This window comes from Camelus dromedarius, chromosome 2 (genome assembly GCF_036321535.1).
Source record: "Camelus dromedarius isolate mCamDro1 chromosome 2, mCamDro1.pat, whole genome shotgun sequence".
NCBI classification, from domain to species: domain Eukaryota; kingdom Metazoa; phylum Chordata; class Mammalia; order Artiodactyla; family Camelidae; genus Camelus; species Camelus dromedarius.
Window position 1 is genome coordinate 108848254 of NC_087437.1, and position 27614 is coordinate 108875867.

At 39.0% G+C, this 27614-nt stretch overlaps 2 protein-coding genes across 3 annotated transcripts in view; one reads left to right on the plus strand and one right to left on the minus strand.

Moving 5' to 3' along the window:
* Nucleotides 1–895: 895 nt before the first annotated feature.
* Nucleotides 896–14561, minus strand: CCT8 (chaperonin containing TCP1 subunit 8). 2 transcript variants are annotated; one of them, XM_010977379.3, is made up of 15 exons: nt 14414–14561; nt 11836–11926; nt 11039–11118; nt 9524–9673; nt 8872–9052; nt 8699–8760; nt 7526–7663; nt 6422–6600; nt 5662–5728; nt 5500–5587; nt 5292–5407; nt 4662–4733; nt 4420–4584; nt 3969–4088; nt 896–1125 (listed from the first exon to the last, which is right to left on the minus strand). In XM_010977379.3, exons 1-15 carry the CDS (start codon nt 14471–14473, stop codon nt 1048–1050), a joined length of 1647 nt encoding a protein of 548 aa, XP_010975681.1. In that variant the 5' UTR covers nt 14474–14561; the 3' UTR covers nt 896–1047. The 2 variants fall into 2 exon arrangements, with proteins under 2 accessions (XP_010975681.1, XP_064352769.1); XM_064496699.1 differs by lacking the exon at nt 14414–14561 and adding an exon at nt 12012–12030.
* Nucleotides 14562–20120: 5559 nt separating this feature from the next.
* Nucleotides 20121–27614, plus strand: part of MAP3K7CL (MAP3K7 C-terminal like) — a 79850-nt gene continuing 72356 nt past the window's right edge. Inside the window, exons 1-2 of the mRNA XM_010977375.3 lie at nt 20121–20182; nt 23562–23640. The gene's annotated coding sequence lies outside the window, so the exon portion shown is untranslated. The remainder of the gene's footprint in view (nt 20183–23561; nt 23641–27614) is intronic.

Sequence of the window (27614 nt, forward strand, 5' to 3'; positions counted from 1 at the left end):
CGTACTGTGCCTACGCTGGGGCGTAGGCTGAATTCTGCACTTGTTCTGTGCAACTGTTACTTGACCCAAGGATGACATTCATGGGTATCCCCTTAATGCCAGCATGCCAGGAAAGCCTGTCAGCTGTCTTAATAAATTCCTTTTTTGCCCAAGCCAGCCAGTGTTTCCAAGTGGCATACAAAAACCTGTCTAAACTTCTGGAAAGGTTCTCCATTAGGGTTTCTTTGACGTATCGCTCTTAACCCTTGAGTTTGTCTAAGACCCGGACAGCTTCCAAATTCCTTTGAAATACCAAAAGTATATATATATAATTTCAAAGTGCTATTCAGGGACCCTATATAACCAGCACATATAACAGCACACGTTCTGTAAAGTAAGTTAAATTAACTTTTTACAGTGTTCTTTGTCTTTTTCAAACTCCGTTTAAAAACTGACTTGCTTAATTTATACGTCAGGAGATATACTTTCACTTGCACCGCAAGTATCTTTGTGCTTTGCTATTTTAAGTCAGCTATTCAACACATCATTCAATGCTATTGAAACAAGTCACTTCGGTTTTAGGGATTTTCAGAGTGGTGGGAAAGATACTCAAAATCTGGTCCAGGGATTGACGGACTTCCTATAGGCAGTAAATGTTGCATGCATTGCAAACCACTTGGTCTCCGTCACAGCAATTCAGCTTGGGCATTCCCTTGCAGAAAGCAGCCACAGACAATACGTAAATACATGATCATGGCTGTGTTCCAAAAAAAACTTAAATACAAAAACACGCCCCTGATAACTTATGTGACTTAACTTACACGACTTGCCTTAAGTCCCACAGCTAATTTCATTAACAAGGTTGAGACAAACAGGTCATCTAAATCCAAGAACAGTGGTCCTCAGACAATGAGGCTTTGATAGTAACAACATGTTTATTGTATCATCCAGCAGAGGATACAAACACAAAACACTTCTTAATTTAAGGAGAATATGAAAACACCAGGCAATTCCTAGGGTACTACTACAAATACAACCTTCACCTACAGCAAAAACTAAGCCATTCATTCAATCATTTTGGTCATCATCCCAGTCTTTCTTCCCACTTGGAGGCTTGGGCCCACCAGCTGGTTTTGCCATGATGATCTGCAAAACAAAATCCACGAGTATACTTACAAACTCAAGCTTCAGAGTGAAGAGAAAGAGTATTTTTCTAGTAGCTTAATTCAGTACTAAGCAACCATCGCCAATGAGCAATCTGTTACACACTGCATACGGAACACTAGCATAATGTTTGTTAGCTTCCAGCAGTGACACTCTTCTGCTTTTGTGGACATCAACGGCAACTTAAAACTCACGCACATGACTGAAGGGCATTCTAAAACACGCACTTCAACAACCCAGCGAGCTCAATGTGAAAAATATTTGCATGCATCACTGGTATAAATCAGTCAGTTTGGCACCTGATTTGCTTTTTATATATGAGATTCATCTTGCCAACCATCTTTATCCCAATTTCCTTGTGGTTTAGGAGCTTTAGGTCCACCTGCCAGTTTTGCCATTATAATCTAAAATGGTCAATACATAAACATATCAACACTGAAATTTTCTAATACCTGTAAATGAGAACCATTCAAGTGCAGGAAGTATGTGTTCATAAACAAACAAACAAAAAAAAATCCAAGCACCTAACTGCCTGGAAACTCACATGCCAGAAGCCTCTAATTTATCTAGAATGCACTAACCCAGCATTTTCCAAGTATGACCACTTAGCATTTTTAAAGAATTTATGTTTGGGCCAAAAAAAGGGGAGGGTGGTAGCAGCTTTGGGCTCAAATAAATTTGGCATAAGTTCAAGTTAGTTGGCTTTCCTCAAAGAATTCTCAAATTCTGATATACACACTGAATCTCAAAAACAGATAGTATTCAGTGCTTCTCAAATGTATGATTAAGAGATCTTTCTGTATAACATCAAGGGGCTTAGCTTTTGTCTGAAACACCACAAACCGAAAAATATCTTCACCACCACCTTCAATGGATTTCCTACCCCCTTTAAGAAGCTTCTTTCTTTCCTTAAACCTAAACCTGAAATTCTTCGAATAACATTTTAGCAACTGAGGGTAAATTCAGGCTGAATTAAAGGCATTATGTATAATTTTAGAACCTAAGTATAGTTCAAGAAAAAAGTACCTAAAACAACAGTTATCAAACTTTAGTGGGCATCATAATCACCTGCAGGGCTTATTTAAAAAAGACTCTGGGCCTCTCTCCAGTTTCTGACTCAGTGGATCCTGGACTCTATTTTTAACAAGTACTTAGGTGATGTTGACACTACTGATTTGGGGACAATTTGAGAACTAGTGAAGTAAGCACTTGAAGAAAGATTAATCCAGCCCTACAACACTGTCCAGTGCTTAAAACTTGATGTACAAGTCCCTTTTCAGAATACATACAATACAAAATTAGGTACCACTATCTTAGAGTACAAGTTCATTATAGTAATACAAACTGGTTAGTAAGTCAGATGGGGTCTTCAGATACGTTATTTTGCACACAGAGTGCCAAGGGCACCTAACAATGAACATTCTCCTAGGGTAAAACAAAACAGAGCCCTCTCAATTTAAAATCAAAATTCAGAAGCACCTGTGTGAGCAGGGCACTCAGTTATTAACAATATTGTCTTGCTTGGATAACAGTCAAAAAGTTCCTTAGGAACTTCCTCCATTACAATTTCTGTTTACTGCTTGCTTCAGTCTACTTAGCTTCTCCTGTCTCCTTCTATTTTTGGTCCTCCTTTTTATTCTTAGCCACATGTTAACTTACAGAATAAACATTTCATTAAAGCTCCCATTATCCTTGTTTAAAACTCGAAAAACATACTCTTTCCACTAAAAGCTATCTAATACACTGACATAAAAACACCCTACTAATAAATTCAGTACATGGACACCTGGCTTCTGTTTGATTATCTCCAGTGAGTTTGAACTGGATCTACAGTTCCATTTTTCATCATCTCACCTAGTAAAAAGTTCTTCCTTTACTGAAACGAAATTTATTTTGCTGTAATTACAACCAACCGGTCCTTACTATGCTGAGAGTAAGTCTAATTTCCTTTCCACTTCTATTTAAAATTTGCTTCTCCCAGGATTAACTTGGTATGATTTTCATTTAATGGATTTATACTGTGTCCCTATAGCAATTAAAATTTTCTACTAAGTATTTAAAAATAATTCATTTTTAAATAATCCTTTCTAGAATTTTGTAGGGAACTAGATTTCAGTAACTTTACTAGAAAACACATTTGGGACCATTAAATAAGGGCTGCTTGCACACAAACACAATACCATGAGAGTGAATCTGACAACTGAAATGGCTGTGTCCTGGACAGGCAGCGTACACACAGGGCTATGCCAGACACAGGGACGACTCATGTCTTGGAGCAGGATGACGCGAGATTTCATCATGCTAGTAAAGAGTGGCACATACATAAAACTTACGAATTATTTATTTCTAGGGTTTTTCACTTAATATTCTTGGACTGTGGTTGACTCGTGGGTAAGCTGAAACCACAGGAAGCAAAACCACTATACTGTAGTCTGCAATTTCTGCTTTGGGCTCTATGGCCCTTCCACATTCCATATTAATATTACACATTAGACTTCCTCTCCAGATTACTTGTACAAAGGGATTCTTAGGCTAGAAAGTCTTAAAAACTATGACTCTAAATCAGATTTGTTTTCCCCATTCCAGTTCCCAAATGGCAAAGGATTCTTTCACTGGAAAGATCCTCATTTTTAAATTAGCTGAAATACATTCAATACTATATTTCTATAACAGAAGAAAAAAAATACAAATTCTCTTTTTTTGGGGGGAGGGCATTTCACTTTGAATAGAACAAAAACCGTGCTATGTTCTAGTTCCATGAGAATATACTTTACACTATATAAAAATCAGTGTTTTTAAAGATCAAACTCTCACTTCTCACTCACCTGATCCACCCTGAGTACAGTGACGGCAGCATTAGTGGCCAGCTTAATAGCCCAGTATTTTCCCAGGTAAGTATCCAGAACACCAGCTTCCAACATGTCCTTCACAGCAGGAACTTCAGCCTGTCAACACAAAACTATCTTCATTCCTTCATGTTAAGTGTTTATGTGAAAATATTTATACTCAGTAATAGAAACACATGGCTACTTAAATAAAACTAGAACAAGTAGCCAGGAAAAAGCACTATCCTATATACACTATAAAACAAACTTGAATAAAACAGAAGGAAAACTAACATTCTCTGTTGGACAAACTATATAAAAGCTAATTGTTATGAAAATCATTTGCTTACAAATCAGAACATCTGATTTTCCTTTCAAGCCTATATGTATATTTTTAAGTTGTGGATTCCCAAAACAAAATAATCACAGAGTTCCCCTCCCCCCCAAATACCTCAATATCTAATCCAACATTTTTATTTCCTTCTTGATGCACTGCATAAAGTTTAGAGATTACTTCATTGGCCTTAACTCCAGAGTTTTCTGCCAGTGCCCGGGGAATAGCTTCAAATGCCTCAGCAAACTTCTTAATGGCATACTGTTCAAGTCCAGGGCATGTCTGAAACAAAAATGTGATTACTGAATTTTATTCAAGCAATGACAAGAAACTCAGTTTATACAGAGAAAGCCATATACCTCTCCATATGACGTGATCTGTTTGGCTAACTCAATTTCTGTCGCTCCACCTCCGGGTACAAGACGTTTATCCTGCAACATGTAGTTTAAAAAAAAAAGTCACTAAGAAGCAGTTTCCACTTTCCTCATCTTTTTAGATTGTAGTACTCCACCAGACTAGTTTATAATCAATTACAAGTTTTGTAAAATTCAAATTCCATTTACAAATTCCATAAAAATGGAGTGCTTTGGACAGTTTTAATGCATATAATGTCTGGTATGTGAAAAAGGACCAAAGACAGGAATGGGACCATCACTGCACATTATCTGTATTTCCACAGATGCAGCATTAACGACAGTGCTGAAGCAACTGAAGGTACATACATCATCACAACTGAAAACTACCATAAACTATCTTTAAAATAGTTAAAAAAAAAAAAGACCTTGATTTGCTGTTTATTCCTTTGCATATTTCGTTTTAGAAAACTATCATATTCATCAGCAATGGACATTTAAATGCAGTCTTAAGAAAAAAGGTGCTTTGCTTTACATAAGCCATTGATTTTTTCATTTTGAAATTCTAAGAATGTTCAGCAGGCTGCCAGCCGTGTTTCTGAGGACTTACAAATTAAGGCTACTGCTAATACTGACCCTTGTGAGAACTTTGAAGGTATTAACACCATCATCTACAGCCCTTTCTACATCATCCATCAGATTGTCTGTAGAGCCTCGAAGCACTATGGTAGAAATGGCACCATCTTCCTTTTCTGTTAATAAATTACATATATTTGGAAATTAATGAAAGAAAACAAACACCCCACACTTCACATACTACATATATCTTACCATTACTACTTACCATGCTTAAAAACCACCACTTGTGTATCTCCAACCTCTGAGAGGTAAACACTGTCACAACGCCCCATTTCTTCAAGGACAGGAGGAGTCTGTGAGAAAATGACTCTTGTAATAAAAATAGTTCAAATAGGTTCAGCTACCTTTTAATACCCAGAACACATACCAATCTAGGAAGAGCTGTTGCACCAACTGTTTTACATAGTCTTCTGAGATCCCATTTTGAGTTCAGCCTTTGAAAAAAAACAAAGACCTTAATAGATGTTTTATTTCCATGAGATATCACAGTAAAATGCAGAGATTAAACAGGAAACTGTACACTGGGCCCCAATTCACATTCTTTTAACCCTGACGGTTCAAGCTCAGAATAGGTCTGGACTGCACTGTGCCAATCCAGTCACAGGTGTTTATGGCAGTAATCTAAAAATTGGGAGCGTTCAAGTCTCCATAGGATGTCAAGCTTATAGTTCTAAAACACTAAGGAACCCTGGTACATAGGACATTTTTGCTTTACTTTGGACAACTGTGTTTTGTAAGAAAGCAAACAGCGATTTACTCTGCACGTCATACTAGGTTATAGGACAGGTTGGAATGCGTATGGATTTAAAGTTATGTTCCTGACCCCACACTCTAGCTGACAGTGTGTATCAGGCTTGTGTCTGGTCTCTTAGGCTTTTCCTCTTGCCTGGAATGCTCTTCCCTCTTCAATTAACATCTGTTGACTGGTCCGTCAGCTCTCAGTCTAAATAAGTCTTCTCAGAGGTGCTTCCTGTCCCCCTAGATCAAGTTAAGTCCTCTTGCTATGTGATCTAATACGTTATATACGTTCCCCATTAACAGTCCTCATGGTGTGCTGAATTTGTCCAGTGTTTCACCACCCAAAAGCTATTTACAATCTAGGTTAACAGAATGCATCTCTCTCTTACCTCACCAACATGATATTGTATTTGTTTGCGTAATGAAGAGCCATGTCTGCCACTTTGCCACCTGTTACTACGACGTTTGCACCAGTATCAGCGATCGCTTTGACTTGCGCATCCATGAGATTCTCTTCTCCCTTACTGAAGTTCATCAGTTCTTCAGCAGTCTTTATCAATACAGTTCCCTAGCAAAACAAGCAAGGATTTTCTTTAAAAGCCATCTCAAACTCTGGTGTTCAAAGTCACAGAATAACATTTTACTGAAGAAATAACTTAAAAGATCTGGGAGGAAACATGAAGATAAATATGCACATATTACAAAGCAGAATACAAAAATCTATGGAATTAACAGAAATTCTGCTCACTCCTAGATCAACTCTCCCCCAAATCCCAAAACTGATACATCTGCTCTCTGACAGGCACTTTGGTGGAAAAACTGGAGAAGTACTGCACTTTTAGATACACGAGGCAGGTGTCCCGGCATGTGTGTTTTGATAAATGTCAACTAGTACCAAAGCAACGTTGTGGGTCTCAAACATCTTCTAAACTGTGGACTAAATGACCAGCTCCATACCTCACCCCAAGCCTGTGAAACTATTAAAACCATCAAGAACTCAGACTTCAAAAACCGTAGGGATAAAATCAGCAGTGACCTATAAACGTATATATCAAACTTCTTAAAATGTATTTTTAAAAACAAACTTCAAATTACAAGTTATTACCTTCAAAGTACATTAGCATGTTTCTGTTTTAGGATGCTACAGAATTTCAACATTTTAAAAAATATTTTAATGAACAGCACAAACACTTATATTCTCTTCAGTGAACATTTAACTTGCTCAATGTGTAAAATTAGAAGTCAACAGCTGTATATTAGTATATAAACAATACTGCCACCACCAAATGTTTCAAATTTTTATTTCCTATTTGAATTAGATATTCAAACACAAGTCTGATTAAAAACATACATAACCCTGCAGTTTTCAATAACTATGTAGTATCCACTGGTTTAAGAGTAAACTCTACCTCAAAACTTACTTTAGAATCACAGAACTACCTGAAAGAGCAACCTCAAATTTTTACTACTTCAAGGTTCTGAAACCTACATACCTTAGTTTCCGTTATCATGCCATCAAAAGGACAAGAGTACACTGCTATTTTTGCATCTTTGACAGATGTTATATCACCTTCAGTTTCCTTCTTAAAAACCATGCCATGCAATACTGAAGAGGAATAGACACCAGAGCCCTAAAAAGTCGGGTAACAAAATCACCAATGATTTCATGAAAATAATATCAGGGCTAAGTTACTGATTCTGCATGCACCAAAAAATATTTGTTTTTAAATAAGGTAAAACTCCTGGGGATGAGTAGGGTGGTGGACACAAAGCACAACAGTTTGCTCAATGAAGGAACACCAAAAAATATTTGTTTTTAAATAAGGTAAAACACCAAGGTGGTAACTCCTGGGGATGAGTAGGGTGGTGGACACAAAGCACAACAGTTTGCTCAATGAAGGAATCACTGTGGGAATGAGCCACTATTATAGTTGGGGGTCCTTCAGTGTATGGGAAAGAATCAAAGCCAGAGAACAACTGCTCTAAGCCATTCATTCACCCAGTAGTTGGTGCTAGTGTACCAGGCAAAGCCAGTCCTGGGGACAGAACAGAGATCAGAGCCAAGTTTCTGATCTCACAAGCTTACCATGTACTGGGGAAGGGGAGGTAGGATATGGAGAAAGTCAGAAAACACAAAGCATGTGTATAAACACACACACACTTATAGCTAACAGTTACTCAGGCTAAACTCAACTACATTAACTTAATTATCACGTATCAATGCATAGCACCACTAAAATGACAAGTTTTACTGTATCAAGCACAGACATTTTTATTAAAACCATACTCTTATTTCAGTACTAAAATTAAAAGTGTGAATTTTATTATTATAGAGCAACAGAACAATTTCCATCTCATTCAAAACTGCCTTCTAAGCTGACTGTTATAAGTCAGCATATACAAAGAATGCAAAGTTACTGTTTATGTACTATTCTCAACCTTCCAGCTGTCATGGAAAAATGATTTAACAAGATAATACATTGATGTACATTTAAATTTAGTAGTAGTATTACAACCTAGCAATAGAGATCCAAAATGTCACAATGAAAGCAGAGAGTCCTAAGTGTCTAAGACCTACAAGGCAAAATTTAGATTAACAGATTTGTTTTTTGGGGGGTGGGGAATTGAACATATGTAAGTAACATAAATGCATTTTCTAAACTTACCAAAATCTTACAAATTCTGATGTTATCAACATTGAAATGGCCGGAATCAGGAAAAATAGATACTGTTAAGAAAACAAGATGTGTCAAAGATGTACCAGAATAAAAGAGGTAACATCTTAATCACATTAAGACACTTTTATTTTGGATCTTCTCATTTACTGATATTTACTCACCACACGCCTGAGCAATAAGCTTGGCCAGAAACACTTCATTACCATACTGTTTACTCATCACAGACGTATGAAGCAGAGATGCCACTTCGTCAACATCCCGAAGATTTTTTGCAGAACAACATACTAAGTCAGGAAGAATCTCATGGGCTTTCCTGCAGGCTATTTCATAACCTTCTATGACCTTAAATGTAAAGAGCAAAAACGTTTCTTCTAAAGACATAATTTTGACATGACTTAGTGTAGCTTATTTTGGTAACCCAGTGAATACGGTATTTACTTTCAATATAAAAAGACATAGCATACATCCAGAGTAACATTCACAGCAGAGCCTGCTAGTTAAGAATGCAGGCTTTGGAGACAGCATAAATTTGAATCCTGTCACTTACTAACTACTTGAACAAGATTTTTCTACTTAAGACTCACTTTTCTTATCCAAAACAAAATGGGATTAATTTAATAGGCCTCACTCATAAAGTTCTTGTAAAGAAAGAATGAGATACCGCACGTTAAGCATATGCACTACAATTCCTGGCACAGAGAAGACTGCTCAATATTAGCTATTACACCACAGTAATGACTTTTATTTAAATTTGAAACAATAGGTACATATACACAGGCAAAAATAAAATAAGAGTATAACACAAACACTTGCCTCTGAAACTGACAGGCCAATTCTCAGCAGCTCTTCAGCTAACTCCAGAAGAGCTCCAGCAAAAACCAGAACAAAGTTTGTGCCATCCCCAACCTCCTGCTCTTGCATGTGAGAGGCCATTACTATCATTTTTGCAGCAGGATGCTGGACCTGGTAGAAGGGGTATGAATTTAAATACCAAGTTAAAAATTTGATCTCCCAAGCAATATAGAATTGTTCATTTCCATTTGTTCTTAAATTAATGGACTCCAATCTCCCTGTGGGCCAGGTGATGACACTGCTACACACTACTTACAGTGTGGTCACCAGAAGACAGTCCAAGTCCTCCTATGTCTATCAGCACAAAAGCATCACTATATATAAAAATAACTTCAATGGTCACTTTTTTAAATGGTCAAACATCCAGTATGTACATCTACATACGTAAAGTTTAGAATATTATTGAATTTTCACTAAATAAAAAAACAAAGTAATTCCAACCATTATATCTAAGGCATTTCTTAAAAAAAGGCTTCAGAAGCGCTAAAATAGATGACATTTAACTTGGTCAACAAGTCTCAAGTCTATGTATATTCCCATCATAAGGGGTTATCAATTACGATTTTAAAAAAGAGGGATACAAAATATTTCCTAAAAAAAAGTGTATCAAAACTGTAAATGGTCTTTCCTTAGGAGTTAGATGCTTTTTAAGAAATAAGGAGTAACAACTGACAGGAGTGAGAACAAAAAAGCTGACACTACAGTTTGTTATGAAGACGGTCTCCCTGTCATATTTGAGTAACATATGTCCTGAGAACATCACAGACTACAGCATTAACCTTCACCGTGACAAGTCCCTCCACAAATACTTAGTGGAATTAAATTTGCTTTGCTCAACATTATTAAAGATTATAACCTATCTGTAGAGTTTTGTTTAAAAGGATTAAATTCTGGTGCTTTAAGAGCTAAGTTCAGGGAAACTCCAGGAGGTGGAACATATCCTCCAATTACAAAGCAGCTGGCTGAGGAATGGTTGTGTGTGTGTGTTCAGATGCCAGACTGCCCTCCTCACTCTGCTGGCATTATCTATTATGCAGACTCTATAACATCAACACTAGCAGGTGAACAAAATTCCACCAACTGTTTTATTTTCACAAAGACAAACAAATGGTTTAAAAGAGAAACAAAAAACCACTATTTTTAAGAACCAGTTGTTTCTACATTATGCAATAATTTACTCTAGCGTCATTATGTAGAACAAAACAACATTCAACGTGATATGATTATAAGCAAATATACTTTTATCACAAGTCTCTAGATAAATTAGTAATTTAGGAGGTTTTCTTTAATTTGAGTTGCTAGAATGTTACACATAAAGAGGACTATAATTAGGAAAATCTGTATAATAAATTGTCAAGCTGGGGGGAAAAACCATTATTATCCAGTCTGAAATAAGAGGTTTCTTTACGTTAAAATATACTGAATTTCTGCTGTCACCAAAACATTTCTTGGCTTAAAACAAAAACAAAAACTTACTTCTAGCTCTCTTAAAATAGTTGCTGCATCATTTGTCACAAACAACTTCTCCAGGTGGTTGATAACCATTTTGTTCATTCCTTAAAAATAAGTTAGAAAAAGAAACCCACTATGATTCAAACCCTTCTCCAAATACCCCAGGGAAATCTAGTCAAGAAATGTAACTGTATCCATTCCTTAAAATAACTCTGTGAGAACTCAACACATACTATCTATTCTCTAAGATGAACTCATAGCCCTACTGCTTTCCCTGATTGCACAGCTGTATTATTTCTTCCCCTTTTAATCTATTACATTGTTTACTAGGGAGGATGCCAATTTTGGCACATTTTTATTTGATAAATACAAATTATATTAACATGTGCAAAGACTAAAATAATCTACTTAAAAGTATATTTACTTTTTTGCTTATTCCATAAATCTGTTATCAAGTAATTCAGTTGATGGTAGGAGGCAAGAGAAAATTCTTCTCCCTTAAATTATTACATAAGTTCATGTAAAAGAACTTCCACATCTGTAACAATAAACATTACATACTATCTCAATGGGGAAAGCACTGTAATTTTTCTACCCTCTCAATATGACAAAAAGTAACATTCTGATTCCCACTTTTCTAAAAGGATCTGAATTGCTGATTAACGATCACTGTACTGGTGTCACTGAACTATGAATTTTCAAAGCCATACTGCATTATGGCTAACTCTCAATTTACATATAACATCCCCAGAATAAGTCTGAAAGAGCTAGTACACAAAATTCTCTTATTGTACCTCTGAAAACATGAATTAAGAAATTACCATTAGGCCCATATGCTGTACGAGTTGTCTGAGCCAGCTCCTTGCAAGCCTGTATATTCCTGTACACAGCCTCTTCTAATCCTGAAAAATGCTGTAAAAGAAAACTTCTGATTAGACAGGACAGTGAAACACAGTAATTCTTCATCTGTAAAATGGGATAATAAAATAGTACTTGCCTCAGAGGACTGTTAAGACTATTAAGCAAGACTTATGTCTGTAAAGCATGGTGACTGGTATTCACAAATGATCCAGAAATGTACTCACTATTTGAACGAATAAAAAATGACATTTTTAGGGACCATGGGTACCTACTTACACATTAAAACACAAAGCCGGTAATTTTTTAAAATGTAGTGAAAACTGCAAGGGAAGAGTGCTAACACTGATTAAAGAAGGCATATGAGCTATTACAGAGAAAAATACCTTTTCAGAGATTATCAGTACTTTCAAAAGTTGAACTGCGGTATGAATATTTGCTGTGTTAGAACCTGAGCACTGTAAAGCCAGCAGTTCTATATTCACTGGGAAGTAATGTATCTGTCCCATAAATGTTTAGGGACTAAAGCACACAGATTCTGAACACTCTCTTGCAACTGCAACACAATTCCAACATGTACATACTGAAAATGCTCAATTACTCACAGTACTAAAATTCTCAAATTTTACCCTGGACTTCTTTTAGTCTTGGAATTTAACTGTGATCTCAAGATAACTTTCAAGAGCCAACTGTTCACGTGAACATTTTTCTAGAGCTGCTTTGCCCAATTTAGTAGCCACTAGCCACAAATGGCTATTTAAATTTTAAGCAATTAAAGTTAAAAATTCATTTCTTCAATTACACTAGGCACAGTTCAAGTGCCCAGAAGCTACATGTGGCTAATGGATAGCATATACCGAACATTTCCAGCATTGCAGAAACAGACAACACTGTTACGAAGTGTAAGGAGTGTCTTTTTAATAGTCATAAAAGGGACTGTGATCCAAACAAGGTTAACAATCACTGCTTTTAGAAGTGTTTTCAGAGCCACAGGTTGAACTCCAGCATTTAGTCTGACCTTCTGCCTTACATCATTGTTTTCCTCTACCTCCGTTCTCTGAAGAAGTCACCTCTGATCATAAATCAGACCCTATCAAACCCTTCAACTATTTCCCATCACTCTTAGGATAAAATGTAAATCCCTTGTCAGGGATACAAGCCCCTGAACACTCTAACTCTGACCTACTGATATAAATTCATCTCTTACCATTTCTGTCTTCCTTTGGTAAGCTTCAGCTTCATCACCTTTCTCACTGTTGTCTTTTAAGAGGTCAAAGTCATTCCATCTTCAGGGTCTTGGTGCTTACTGGTCCCTCAGCCTGGAACACTTCTGCCTTTAATCTTGGCTGTTCTGCTACTAAGCACCAGGCTGAAAGTTCTTTCCTTAAAATTGTTCTATCTGCAGCAGCACCACCCTTCCTCCTCTTTTTTTTTTTTTTGGAGGCAGACTCTTATTTCCTTTATCATTATTTGAAATCACCCTTCTTGTTTATTTGATCATTTACTATTTCTGCCTCAGAAGAATAAAAACTACAGAAAGTTTTCAGCCTGACTTAAAAAATATCATTTTAATCAAAACTTTTCCACCAATATTTGCACTAACTCTTGTTATTTACTACACTCATGTTATCCCAAAAGTGCATCCTTCCAACAAGAACCTAGTTTCCTAAAATCGTTACCATAATTGGAGCCATATTGATGGCTTTAAGCAAGCACAGAAAATCTGGGAGACAAAGAAACACAAGAGATACATTTCTCAGTAGTGCTTTAAGATGTTTTTTCAAAAACCGTGCCTTTTAAATTACGTTCCAGGTCTCCCCATAAAACAAAACAGTTTTATTTAGGCCAGGATATCACTTACCCTGTGGTTTACAACTCTGGTCGTTACAACTCTTTTCGTCCGGCTCCTCAATTTAAAGACGAAGAAACCAAGACCCAGAGGAGTCAATTTTACACCAAGCTAGCTAACCTAAGTTGGGACCAGAACCCATTCGGATTTAACTAGTGTTTCTCCTGCTATAATGCACTACTTCTGCGAATTAAACGGGGGAGCCCTCTGCTGCTCATTTGGGAAGAAGCTGCCAAGTACTGGTCCTTGGCCCTCTCCTCTCCGGACCACCGACTCCGTGAACTGTGTTAGTCGGCTTCGCAGTCCCCAAAGCAGGTTCACCCGGTTCACCCTCATACTACCCTTCAGGTTGGTGAGCTTCATCAGCCCCGTTTTAAGGAAGGAGGGAAAGTGCACGAGAGGCCTTACTCCAGTCCGGCTAGGAAGTATGAAACGCAAACCCAGCAGCCTCGTCCCTCACCCGCCGCCTCTCTTCCGACCACCCTCTCCGGAGTGGATAAAGAACCGAAAGGCCCGCAGGCCTCCGCGGCCGAGCCCCCGCAAGAACACCTCCCTTTCTGGAATCTTCTCTCCTCCGACCGCTGTGCCGGGGGAGCACGCCCGGCCCGTTAGTAGGCCCTTCTCCTTCACTGCGGCCGCCCGCAGCCTTACGCCGACTCTCCCACCTCACTCCCCCTTCCTCCATTCCTTACCTTCGCTCCTTCCTTGAGCATCTGGGCAAAGCCCGGGGCCTTGGGGACGTGAAGCGCCATGGCCACTCTGCAAGGAGCCGTTCACGCGCCCGCTCGGAAGACGCCGCAGGAAGCGAGGGGCGCGCACAGCCTCCTGGGAACGTAGCGTACGGCGGCCTCACGCTCCTCCTCTCCAGCCGGGCCCGCCCCTTCCCCTAGCCGCCTGGTTTGAAGCATCGCGAGAAGTAGCAGTTCGCGCCGCCAGAACTGAATTGACGATCCTCGATCTGGTCAATCGATCGGGCGGGTAGCGGGGCTCGCCTTCCGTTTTCCGGCGAACGCGCGTCCAGGCTGTCCGGCCACAGTGGCTCGCTGCTGGTTATTCTCTTTTCTTGGACCCTGCGGTTGGGACGCTTGTTTTGCCAGTTCTGAACTGGAAGCTAAGCTTTCTAAGATTAACTTGCGTGTAATCTTCCAGACCCACCCATATTATTAGGGCTGGTGTTTCCCTTCCCCCTTCTTCCCCAAGGCAGAGCAGTTGTCTCCACCCCCCTAAATCTGTAGGTGGGCTTCGGCTGTGACTTGGGCACTGTGGGGAGCGCTGGGGACTTGAAGGTGTTAATTAAAATCTGTAAGGGTCACTGCGTCCTGAGTGCTCATACGTGCCAGGCTCTGTTAATTGCTTTACGTGCGGTATTAGCTAATGGTCAGTCGTAACGAGTTAAATCTGATTGCTTCCAGTTGATAGAAAGGGAATCCGGAATTTAAAAACGGTAATTTGTACAAGATCATAGCGCTAGCCATGTGAAAGCCAGGGTTCATACCAGATTAGGTATAATATAATACCTAATTATATTACTATTTTCTGCTTTCTCTTGGACATACTAATCCCTTTTACTTTACCACAGATCTTTAAAACCTGACCTCTGTGTCTTCCCACATCAACATGTGGCTGATTTCAAAGTGACTGAATGTTAGAATAATTTTAAGAATGATTTCACGCAGAGAGTGGTACTAGCTCAGTGGTTGAACGCATGCTTAACATGCACGAGGTCCTGGTTTCAGCCCCCACAGTACCTCCATTAAAAACAAACAAAATCATTCCTTAAAAAAAAAACAACAAAAAAAGAATTTCACACTATGAAAGTAATCCACTCTCTTTGTAGAAGGTAACATGAAACAAAAAGCAGAACGTTTGGCTTGACTTTTGTTCTTGGGTACTTGCAAATAACTTATTTTCCTTAAATTGGGACAGATTTAATGTGCCTTAAGGAATAATCACATGTGTCAAGTGTATTAGTTATAACTTTTACAGTGAGCACTTAAAATACATAATTATTAAAATAAAAACTACTTTTTGCTACTTCAAATCAAATGGTATGTGAACTATTTGTTGGGAAACATTACAAGAGATCAGTGATTCTCAAAGTGTGGTCCAGGGACAACACAAGATCTCATGGATTAGCTAAGAAACAAGTAAAAATTCATCTAACTCAGCACTGCTTACAAATATAATCAACACAAAATAAAACTGAAAGGGATTAAAAATGAAACCAAATCTTGAATCATAGAAAATAACCTGAATATAAAACTATAGCTGAATCAAGTTTCCATGGAAAGTTTATAATAAACAAAAATTGATCTTAATTTTAGTAAATTAAAAAGGAAAGGATTGAAATCAAAATCTTTTTGGTAATTTATCAAGAATAACATTAATTTAAGTGCTAAGAAGATTGCTTTTTAGATGGAAATTCGTTGATTTTGTATTGTTTGGGTTAAACTGTGTATTCATAATTACAGAATCACAGCATCGTGGGCAACATTTCCAATGGATCCAAATAGTAGGTCAAGTATTCTTTGCCCAGAATAGAAAATAAGTGCAAGTCCTTACTGTGGCTTTGAGGCCTAGGTTCTGGTTCCTGCTTCTCTCACTGCATCTTTGCCCTCTTGGCCTTCCTCTCAGTCTTTTGGTCCCAGTAGCCTGAATAGTTCGTCCTGTCTTCTGCCTAAGGGTCTTAGCCTCTGCTGTTCTCTACCTAGAATGCTCTTTTGCCCCCTTTTGGCTGAGTTAGTTCTACTTTAGTAAACAGACACTTCGGCTATAAAAGCTTCAATGACTCCCAAAGTCATTCTCACAGCTTCTGTGCTTCTCCTTCAGAGCACTTAGCAGAGTTGTAATGATTAAAAAATTAGTTACCATTTTTCCCAGCTGGTAGGATTGCATGGAGTAGAGACTTAATGGATGGCTGAGAGCTTGCCCAGAGAAGAAGACCAAAGAATCGAGAGATGAGGTCTCTATTTGTCCCTTGCAGACATAGGTGCTGAGAACCAGAGAACAACACAAAGCAATCAAGAGGGTTTTCCCAGGAGTTTGCAAAAGGTCAAGGAGTCACACAGTTCGGTCCCTAGCATTCTCAATGCTCAAAGTGAAAGGGAGTGGGACCCTGTGGCTCTCATCACCAACCCCTGCCTCTGGTTTATAGAAAAGCTGAAGTCTCCCAGGCCTCCCCGTGTCATAGAAGAGCAGGCTCAAGCAGTTGATTAGGACAAGCCTGCAGGCAGTGGGGGATGGCAACGACTCTGAACACCTATCTCAACCATTAACTGAGATTATTCTTTCAATGCCCCTTAAAACTTTCATGGCTGAAGAGAATTTTTGGAGATGGCTTTTTTGGAGGGGATGCTGGGTCCACCAGATGGCAGGCATTCTGGTTAAAAGCAGCTTTCCTTTTTGTTGCCCCCAGGCAACAAAGCTGTTGCCTCCAGGATCATACCCCTGCCCCTTCCTCAAATTGAAACAAATTACTCTTATCTAAGTCTCTGGAGGCAGTTGCAGAGAAGAAACAAGAACTGGTTAGAACTGACAGATGGCAGAGGATTTGACTTCAGTGCACGTGGAGCCTCAGTATACCCTTATTGTAATATATTAACATGCTGAATGACACAACCACCAGCTCCATGACAGTTGACGATTGCCATGACAACTGGGAAAGCCATACAAGGACTGAAGAACTCGAACAAAGGCTGACTGCTCCATCACACCAGGAAGGGGGACATGATGGCAGAAACCTCATATGAAAGTCCACGTGGCCTGACCTGGACCGGAGCTGTCCCTACCAGCCATTTTGGCTGACAGCCCCCTTCTTGAGCACCTTTTCCTCCCTCGGTTGCTTTTCTTTCCTCTCCCTGCTGAGCACTTTCCTTCCTTTTTCTCTTTTGAGAAATAAAAGCAATTTTTGCTCTCTTCTTCTGCCTTAGCTGTGAATTCTTTCCATCCAAGAGGCTTTGGTGGGCCTCCTAATTTCGGGGTCTCACTAATGACTAACAATAGGAACTTTTTTGGCCTGATTAACTTCTCTGATAAATCAGATGAGATTTGTCTCCATGCATGTTTTGCCCTTTTCAGCACCTACTGTCTGCTTGGGTGCTGGGACAATATTTCTGTCATTTTGAGCTTTAATTTATTCTGTGAATCCCACAGCAGGAATAATCAAACACCTGGTCTGTTAAAGAACGGATGAAGACATTCTTCAAATTTCAAACCATCAAAAGACAGATTTATCTTCCTATGAGCCATTTCTGTGGGAACGTGTTGAGTGGTAAATTCCTCGCCAACTTCACTTGCATACGGAGGCTGCTCATTCTGAATGGGTAACCCATGGGATAAACCTGGAGAGGTCACTTCCCTCTGAGACAGGAAGAGGGCAGAGCACAGCCATTCAAGTAATGCAATAGCAATTAACATCAAAATGGTGAAAGATTCAACCCTCAGTAGGCCTTGAGGCTCAAGATGATGGGAGATTTAACTTCCAGCAGATCTTGAGTTTCATTATACGCCCATTGTAATATATTAGCATAGTGAATAACATGCTCACAGGCACTGTGGCAGTCCCAAGGCTAGCCACAAGAGGTCAGAGTGGGAAATGGTTAACTTCCTGGGAATCCCAGCCCCTTCTGCAAGCTACTTAGACTGGTCCTTTCACTTATTAGCATATGAAGCCACCAAGCCCATAAAAACTGGCAACACAGTCCCTCGTGGCAACCGCTCTCTCCCTCCCTCCCTCCCTTCGTTTGGAGACAGCCCACACCCTGTGTGTGGAGTGTGTACCTACTTTTACTCTAATCTGAGCACCCAACCCCCACAACTCATGGCCTTTCTCTTGCCTTTCAACATATCTCTCTGAATAAATCTACCTTTACTCAACTGTGCCTCGCTCTTGAATTCTTTCCTGCGTGAAGCCAAGGATCCACACTTGGCGGGGCATGTCCCAGGGGTTCAATTGAAGCCTGATACACGGCCCACCTAACGCCCCACATCTGTATTCCTGCATCACCTCTACTCTGGGAGCAGTGGTAATCTGAGTTAGGTTCTTCGAGGTTGCAAGGAAAGGAAATGCTGAGATCATTTTAAAGGCTGTGGTTTATTAAGGATTACAAGAAAGTAAGAAATTGCACAACTGTCCTAGAGCCAGATGACTTTTCATGTATACCGCTATAGGTTGGGTGCCTCTGAGTTATCATTTTCGTAGCTTAGTTTATCTCTGTTTCTATGGCTTCCACCAATGTGACAGCTGCTTCTTTTCACCTCTTTCAACTGCTTTTTCTTCTTCCTACACCTTGGCTTTGACTTGCTTCCTCTCAGTTTCCCCACCTCCCTCAGGTGGGTCTTTGTGTGTTTCATACTTAAACATCCCAAGAAAAAAATATCTGGTTGGTTCAATGTACTGCTGTCTACCAAAAAGCCCCCAGGTACTGCTGAATTGTCATCAAGGATACTACAAGCCTCTGTGGCTGCCTTGGCTGAAGCAAGGATTCCTCGTGCTCTTAATGGCGACCAGGGGGCCAGGATCATCTGTAACTTCAGTGTAAGGAATGCTTTGTGGCTGTTTTGTTCCCTGATGAGCCCATATTCAGAGTTTCGTAAGTAGTCCATTCCATCTGTCAAAGGCTATGCTGTAGTTAGTAGCTTCCTTAAAGTCTTTCTGGATCAAGGCAAAGTAAAAAAAAATAATAATAATAAAATAAAATAAAATAAAGTGTATAGTTCATCACTCCCTTTTTATTACCATTCTGAGAACGGAAATCTTGGACTGGATGAAAGTGATCATTTCCCCCTTACTTTAAAAGTTGGCTTAGGCTCCCCCCATGCCTATTAGTGCCCGACCATGACTGAGCTGGTTAGGTTATGGGGCAGAGAAAGGTGAAATGGAGTGAGATAGTGTGTTTAAATTCTATTAGTGATGCCTTAGATCACTAGAGATTGATGAAAGCTCTGTTGTATTAGGTGACTTGAGAGAGAAGTTTCCCTTCAGCTTTTGTGAATGGATTGTCCATAAACTAAAACTGTGTTTATCAGTCCCTCTTTTAGTAAAATTAGAAGTTACTGCCATAGTTTCTCTGATAGATATGCTAGATTGGCACACTCGTGTGGCCCTGCATTGCAGAGGTCAGAGAGCCAAAACTGTACTTCCCAGGTTCCCTTGCAGTTATGATTCAGGATATAAATAAGTCTCCACCAATTAGAAACCTTCATGTGAGGGCTGGACGGCGATAGGGAGGCAAAGTCTATTTTCATGCTGCTTTGGTAGTTCTGCCAGCCAGCAGACCAGGAGAGGGTGCAGTGCTGGCTTTACTATTCCAGCAGGGACTCTATCAGAGGGACAGCTGTGGCGATGGCGACAGCTTCCTCATCCTGGCTTCTTGTTCTCTACATCACAGCTGCAGTGGTGGGTTCTTGATCTCAGGCTGTCCAGTGGTGATTCCTGATTCCCACCTTTCTGATCATATAAGGTGGGTCAGTTCTGTGACATCTGGGATTTATTCTTGGAGGCCCCATGGATTGCTTCTCCATCCATGGTGGATTTTTGAAGTATCTGACTCCTTGTATAAAAGCACTTTCTGTTTATAATACCTGGAGTGGTTTCTGTTTCCCATGTGGGATGCTGATGGAGACAATTTCTGTTTATGAGTGTTAGGAAGCTAAAAACAGTCATGGCCTGGCTTGTGAGCTGACATAGGGGATGAAATTCAGAAGTCATTCAGGATCTTTCCAAATCTAATTTTCATGCTTGATTTTTTAAAAAATTTGATTTTTAAAAATTAATTCTTTGTGGCTGGCCCAGAACTGAGAGTCAAAAGATTTTGCAATTAGCCTGATGAGGAAGATTAAAGAAGCCCCAATATCAAGGAATGTGAGAGACTTCCCTGCCCCTTTCTTAAGTTTACAATTTGAGATACATTGCTTCTCTCTAGGACATGCAGAACACAAACAATTCTTTTCATAGTCTTACTGATTAAAAAGGTTGAGTATGTTACCTGGTGAAGATTTTCTGTTATTAAAATTGCTTACAGTCTGCTAGTAACTGGTCTTTCTAACTTTGTTGTAATGCACCATAGTACATCCCTCTCCTCCCCCTCCTTTTTGAAAAAAGATAAATTCTTTATTCTTTTTGAATTATGGATTTATCAGATTGCTTTTAAAAAAAAAAATTTAGCCAGTTTCCCATGATAAATTGCAAGCCTGGATTTCTCAGGCCAACATTCTACACAAGGAGCAAGCTTTTGACAAGGTTATTCCACAGTAGTAAACCTTTCTGCATATCTTACGCAGAAATTGTTCAAGAATAAGATAAGATTGTTCACAGCTTTTATAGCCGTTTACTCAGCTTTTGGTTCTGTGAATAGGAAACAGTTGTAGGTTAAACTGTACAATATTGAACCCAGTCCTGATTCTTACATAGAATTTGCATCTTAACACTAGTGCAAAGATCTGGGTTTGGAAGAATTAATTAAATAATTATTTCACGATGAATACAATATGGATTTTTGACTACCCTCTTAGTTTTTATTTGTTTCTTAATATTCAGTATTACTTATTGACAAGCCAGTTGAATCCCTCCCTACTTCCACTGAGAGTAAAAGTAATAAGCATGATCTGCTAATAATATCAAGCTCTAGACATGATTTTATCAGCTTTTGGTTCTATTTTCTAATATTACATAAAAGATTAGCTTAAATTCAGCCACCATAGCAGTTAGCAATTGCTGTACCATTTAGCAAAAAACAAACCACTCCAAAACTTAGTGGCTTAAAACAATAGGTACTTTTATTTCTCACAAGCCTAGGACTGATTGGACACTTTGGCCCATCTGGACCAGGCTTTGCTGTATTAAGCGGGGAACTGTCTATGTATCTGCCTGCAGTCTGCTGGTGGGTGGGCTGGGGGTTGGTAGGTTAGGAGGCCTCCACTGGGACCCTTCTCATCCTCCAGCAGATCACCTGGGCTGGTGCTCACGGAAATAAGGGTTCCAAGAAAGCGCACAGAAATGTGCAGGTACCTTGTCAAATTTACTACTGTCCAGTTGGCCAAAGTAGGTCACATGGCCAAGCCCAGAGTCAGTGAGGGAAGGCAGTATCAAAGAGTGTAGACACAGGAAGCTTGAAAGTTGAGGGCAAGAGTGCCGTCAATCTATCACAGCCACTCAACCCCAATCATCCTTTTTGCAAGAGTTTTCCAATATTGACTTGCTTTTGTATTCAACAATTCCACTCAGAAAATTATCTTAGGAAAATATGGGAACCAATATACATTGTAGGATTCCGTAGAAAGCAAAATTACTTAAATTAAATTTTTTCTTGGTATGTTACTGAGATTTGTTTTTTCCTTGAGCCACAGTGAATGACTGTTATTAACTGCATTGAAAAGATTCAGGCTAAAAATTAGCATGGTTGTTCTTTGTGTTGTAGAATTTGGGTGTCTTACTTTCCTGTTTATTTATATTCTGAGATAAATGCAGAACGTTTGGGAGGACATGATACTGGCACTTTCTAAAGGTATTTAGGGTTTGCCTTGATTAGTTCCTCAATTTTCTCTGCCTTATTCTCCTACACAGAATATCTGCACCCTGGGTTCTAGTTTGAGCATATAAATTTTAACCCTCTTTTATCCAGTTCTTATCAAAATCCCAATTGCAAAAATTAAAGTTTGAGGGAAATTCCCTAAATGCCATGCAAGTTCATTTAGATAATACATTTTGCCCTCGGATCAAGCTAGACCATCAGTGTTCCCGTTCTTTGGAAAACTGAGTTTGACAAAATGCACTTTGGTATCACATCATCCTCTTATAATAAGAGATAGTAAAGGAACAGCCAAATGTATGGGCTCTTATGTTTACTCGAGTCCTGTTTTTATGGATGTCAAAAATTTCATTACATGGTGTCCTTTTAATATGACCTGTGGGGAAAACTTATCATTCAACCGTTGTTGTTTGTTTTATGATCTCTATGAATCTTACAACTTTTTTTGTCTCTCTCTTAAATTACTAGAAACTTTAAGCCAATGGGTAGCCCAGATCTACCACGTGTCTAGGATTATGGTGTGCCATTTCTGTCTCCTGCTCACTAGTTGGTTTTTATTCTTTTCTTTCTTGGTCTTTCTTATTTTGCCCAGATCATCTCAACTTAAAAAAATCTTTATTGATTTTACTTTTTTATTTGCCATGTCAAATCCTTTGTGGAATGAGGTGGGGTATAACTATATTTTTTTAAAGTGCTAGTTTACAGATTTACAGATAGTTTGAAGATGATTAAAGGAGTTAGAGGCCTTACTTCAGAATGACTTATTTCCTTTCTTTCCTTCCTTCCTTCTTTCCTTCCTCTCTTTCTTTCTTTCCCTTTCTTTCTTTTTCTCCCTTTCTTTCTTTCTTTTCTAGTTGAGGAAGAGGATTTACAGTTTTTGCTAGAAACACAACCACACTATAAGTAGCATAAAACCAAAGTATAAAACAAGCTTGAGACCTTCTTACATTACTGTGACTTGATCCCATTAAAAACAGTAAGTGGTACACACACTGATTGATTCATGTAAGATGGTCCCCAGTCTCCTTTACTTACTTAGTCCATGAGCTAGTTCTTATTTTCGTGGTTGGATTAGCAAGGATGCTTGATGGTTCAAATGTTTATCAGCCATCGTCTTTCTCACTTGTCCTATTCTTAATGTTTTGGCTATTTTTATTACAAATAAAATACTAGGATTTGCATTCGGGTCAGTCATTAGTCTTAGGGGAATAAAATTAAGAAAGGATTTATGTGTCTATTTATGTCATGGTTGGCTAGAGCAGTTATGTCTTCCCTTTGCCGTCTGACCGAGCTGTTTTCTGTTCCTTGACAGATACTCTTCTGACTCTCTTCCCAGCTGCACCGCTGAGGTGCAAGTTAAATCACATCAGGAAACCTGATGAAGAAGGAGGGTAAGGGCTACCAAACCTTTCAAAAGATCTTTTTATCCCCCCTACATGGATTTTTGACAACTTAGGAAAATAGACTAGTAATAGTTAGAAATTAACTTCCTGAGATGAATAAAAAAATTTCTTTAGAAAGAAGAGATACGAGGCAATATGTGTAGAAAATGTAAAAATACGCAGTCATCTACCTCAAGATGACTCTCAAACTCTGCAAAAAATTGCAAAGGAAAAAGGAAAAAAAAAACTGACAAGGAAGAGACCTGTCTCCAAGCGCATGCGCTTCCTCCTCCTTTGAGCTACGGAAGGACTCTTCGGCCCGTACCTGGGGCCTTTGGACTGAGAATCATAAAATAATGCCGCTCAGTCCCATAAGCTTTGTTGTCTGGTCTCTCAGAGCAAATGAGGACAGCTGTGGGAAAGCACAAGATAGAAAAGTCAGACCTACTGATAAAAGCAAGAAGCAACAGATAATAGCCAGACAGACACACTTAAGAAGACTTGGAAACTAGAGAAACATAGTTGGGGCTATCTGGGGAAGCCGCTGTATGTATTGCGTTTAGAGTGATCGCTGGCTATAAAGAAACAAAATTAGTAATGGTTCTTGAATCTTGTTTAGACAGTCATTGAATATATGAGATGCATTTAAATTCTACCAAAAATGATGGCAATTTTTGAAACATCTTTTGGTTCTTGATGGGGGAGCTTCACTTGATGGGGGAGCAAAGCTATTTTCCTTGCTAATTCCTTCCCTTTTTCCTTGGAAAATTCATGTATAAAGGCAACCTCATTCTTCAGATATTGTATATGACTGAAAGGTTACTATATTTGGCATGAATCACATGTTAATGACATGGTTAGTGTGTTGTTTGAAGCAATGTTGTGATGGCTTTGATGCAGAATCATCACTCTTTATCATTGTTTAAGACAACTCAGGTAGTTAAATGCAAGGTGACCCAGACAGTTCAGATAACTGCACCTTTAGTAGCTATGAGGGAAGTGGTGGCAGATCTTACCGTGTGCCCTCCTCCAACCTCTTCCCGTAAGACTGACAACAGTAGTCCTCTACTTCATTGATAATAGGGTAGAGAACATGTAGAAAAGCAGCAGAGCAAAATGTATCTTGGAAGTCTCTGAGTCAACTATTGCCAATGGCAACCTCTGAGCCATCTGGGGCAGGTCGGTCACCTATTTGTTGAGGTGTTGATTGGAACTCCAGGACACTGGTTCTTTCCCTTAATACAAAACCAATTTTAAGCCAAGTCATTTAAGACCTTTGGAAAACTGACTCTAAAATAGCATGTGATATCCTGGGGGAAAAAATAAACCATGATTTAGTAAACACAATGATCCACAGAGTAAGGATTGCTTTATATGGTGTTCTCACAGAAACTGAAGGCACTGATGATCAAGTGTGGCCAGGAAGAAAAATCCTTAATGCACCCATGTAAGTTCCAATTTGAAGTGGATTTCTTGATGTCCCCAGCCCAGTGTTTGCTGCCCGCCAGCTCTGGGAAGCGGGTGGAAGGATTCTCACCAAGCCTGGGAAATAGGAAGTCCAATTACCAGAGGATGTGCTAGGAGAAATTATGAAATGTTAATGTCATTTCATTGTGACCACGGAGTTTAGGAGTGCTCCTTCAGATTCATTTTGCCATAGGCAGATGGCAAAAATCGAGAATGGTGCACAGAAAAAAAAAAAAAAAAAAAGAAGGGTGCACAGTGCTGGCCTAAGATTTGACTTCAATTTAATTGATGTTAATGATTGTAAGAAAGATAATGTGGTAAAACATGCCCCACAGGGATGAGAATTTGGTTCCATGGTGATGGGCAATTGAGTCCTAGTTTCTGCTCCAGTCTTGTTCTTGTGACATTAATCTTGCAATATCTTGACCCTGAATTTTATAAGAATGAGCATTTTGGACCTCAGCGTATTCTGTCAGGGTTTAAGGGTGATGGTGATGATGGTGATGGTGTCACCTCCTGTTGCGTGTTCACTGCGCCTTGTGTTCCCTGTGCTGGGCCCTTCATGTATGTTATCTCATTTAATCTTCACAATCAGCCCGATGGAAAGCTCCTAATAACTTCACGTTGGGCTTAAAATAAAAAAAACAAGCTCCATACCAGGGCCTCTAGGGCCCAGGGTGACCTAGTTCCTATCTACCTCATGTCCAGTTTCTTTTTCACTCACACGGGCCTTCGTTTTGTTCTTGGAACGTGCCACTCTCATTCCCTCCTTAGAGCTTTCCTGTCAGCTTTTCCCTCTTCCTGGACCACTCTTCTCCCAGACCTCGGCATGAATGAATCTGCTTGTCATTCAGGTACCATATTAAATCTCACCTCCCAGAGACAGTTTCCTTGATAATTTCATCTAAAGAATCTCCTCAATACCTTTATTCACATCACTGTTTTATTTTCTTCATTACACCTAATATTCTGTTAATTAATTAAAACTACCCCCACCAATGTAATGTAAGAATTACATTCTCAGGAATGTAAACTTCCTGAGAATTTGTACCAGACATGTTCTTTATTATTATGTCTCCAGCTCTTGGAACAGTGCTTGGCACATAGTAGGTATTCAATCAATGAATGAACCTCAATTTTTGGATCAGGAAGCTGAAGCACAGAGAGGTTAAGATATCTATTTTAGGCCACACAGCTTCTAAAGGCTTATGTAGTATTTATTCAGGCTTAATTCCAAAGCCCATTTTCTTAACCACCATGCTATAAGACACTGATCAATAGATCTCTTTACATCAAACTTGGACTCATGTACAGGTAATAGCTGAAAACTAAACTTAGAGGCCCAGGAGAGGGATTCTGGTTTGTTTTAATCTACTAAGTTAATGCATTAAATAGTGCCCATATTTCTCAAAAGTGCTGAATTTCAAGACTGTGCAGTCAGGAGAGAGCAGAGCTGTAAAAACATTTCACTTATGTTCTAATAGTTCTGATCAAGATAGATGCTTTTATTTTTTCAGCAGTTTAACTATGTGAAGTGAACCTTAAAAAGATACAATTTAGGCTGTTCTAAATATTCTCAATTAAGAAGCTTAAGCATAAGCATGAGAAACAGCAAATAACAAATACTATCACTTTTTGTTATATTCTCCTGCAAGTGTTTATTTTAAAATATGTAATCTATTTTTAAAAAAAAAGCACAAAGCACACAAGTCTGCAGGCTTGCATTACATTTTCGTCATGTTTTGAATTATGTGTAGAAATAAATATAATTTCTGGGTTCTTGTAAGCTCCCTCTCATAAGCTCTCCTTAAGTTATTTCACACCCTGCAAAGTTTAATTTAAGCCTGCTAGTTTTATTTGATAGGTTAAAAGGAATTAAATTGGTTTTAAAATAAATTATGCTGCAAATAATAAAAATGCTAATAGGAAATGTATTCTATAACACTAACACTATATTTCTTGAGGCTACTGAAGCCCAGTTATAATCATCATTACAGGCAGTCTTAGCCTACAATTGATCAATTTAGGAAATGAGTTTTGGTGATACAGAGAAAAGTGTGTGTGTGTGTGTGTGTTGAAGAAGGCAGGGACAGTCCACCTTTAGTGGTCCTGCTTTCTCTGATCTCATGATGATGTGAACTTTCCTTTGTTTCTTTGTTCTTTAGTTTGGAATCTCAGGGTGTGACTGTCCCAGTGAATCGGCTTCTTCTTCTTTTTTTTTTTTTTGCATCATAGAGGGCTAACAAAATGCTGGTGCTGGGCTATTGGGCATAGGTCTTCCTGAGGTACCTCTCATCCCTGAAACAAGAAGCTGAGTAAGACTGTTCATACTGCTTGGGGTAAGGAGGATGGGCTCCAGAGGTCCCAAGTTGGGATTTTTATGGTCTTTCCCCATAAAAATACTGTTATATATTCATTCGATAGAGTAGAAATAATGGTGTTATTAGCAGCCTGTCTCAGATACATTCTAGGTTACTGTGTATTTGCACATTTGCAAACTAGTCCAGGAACAAATG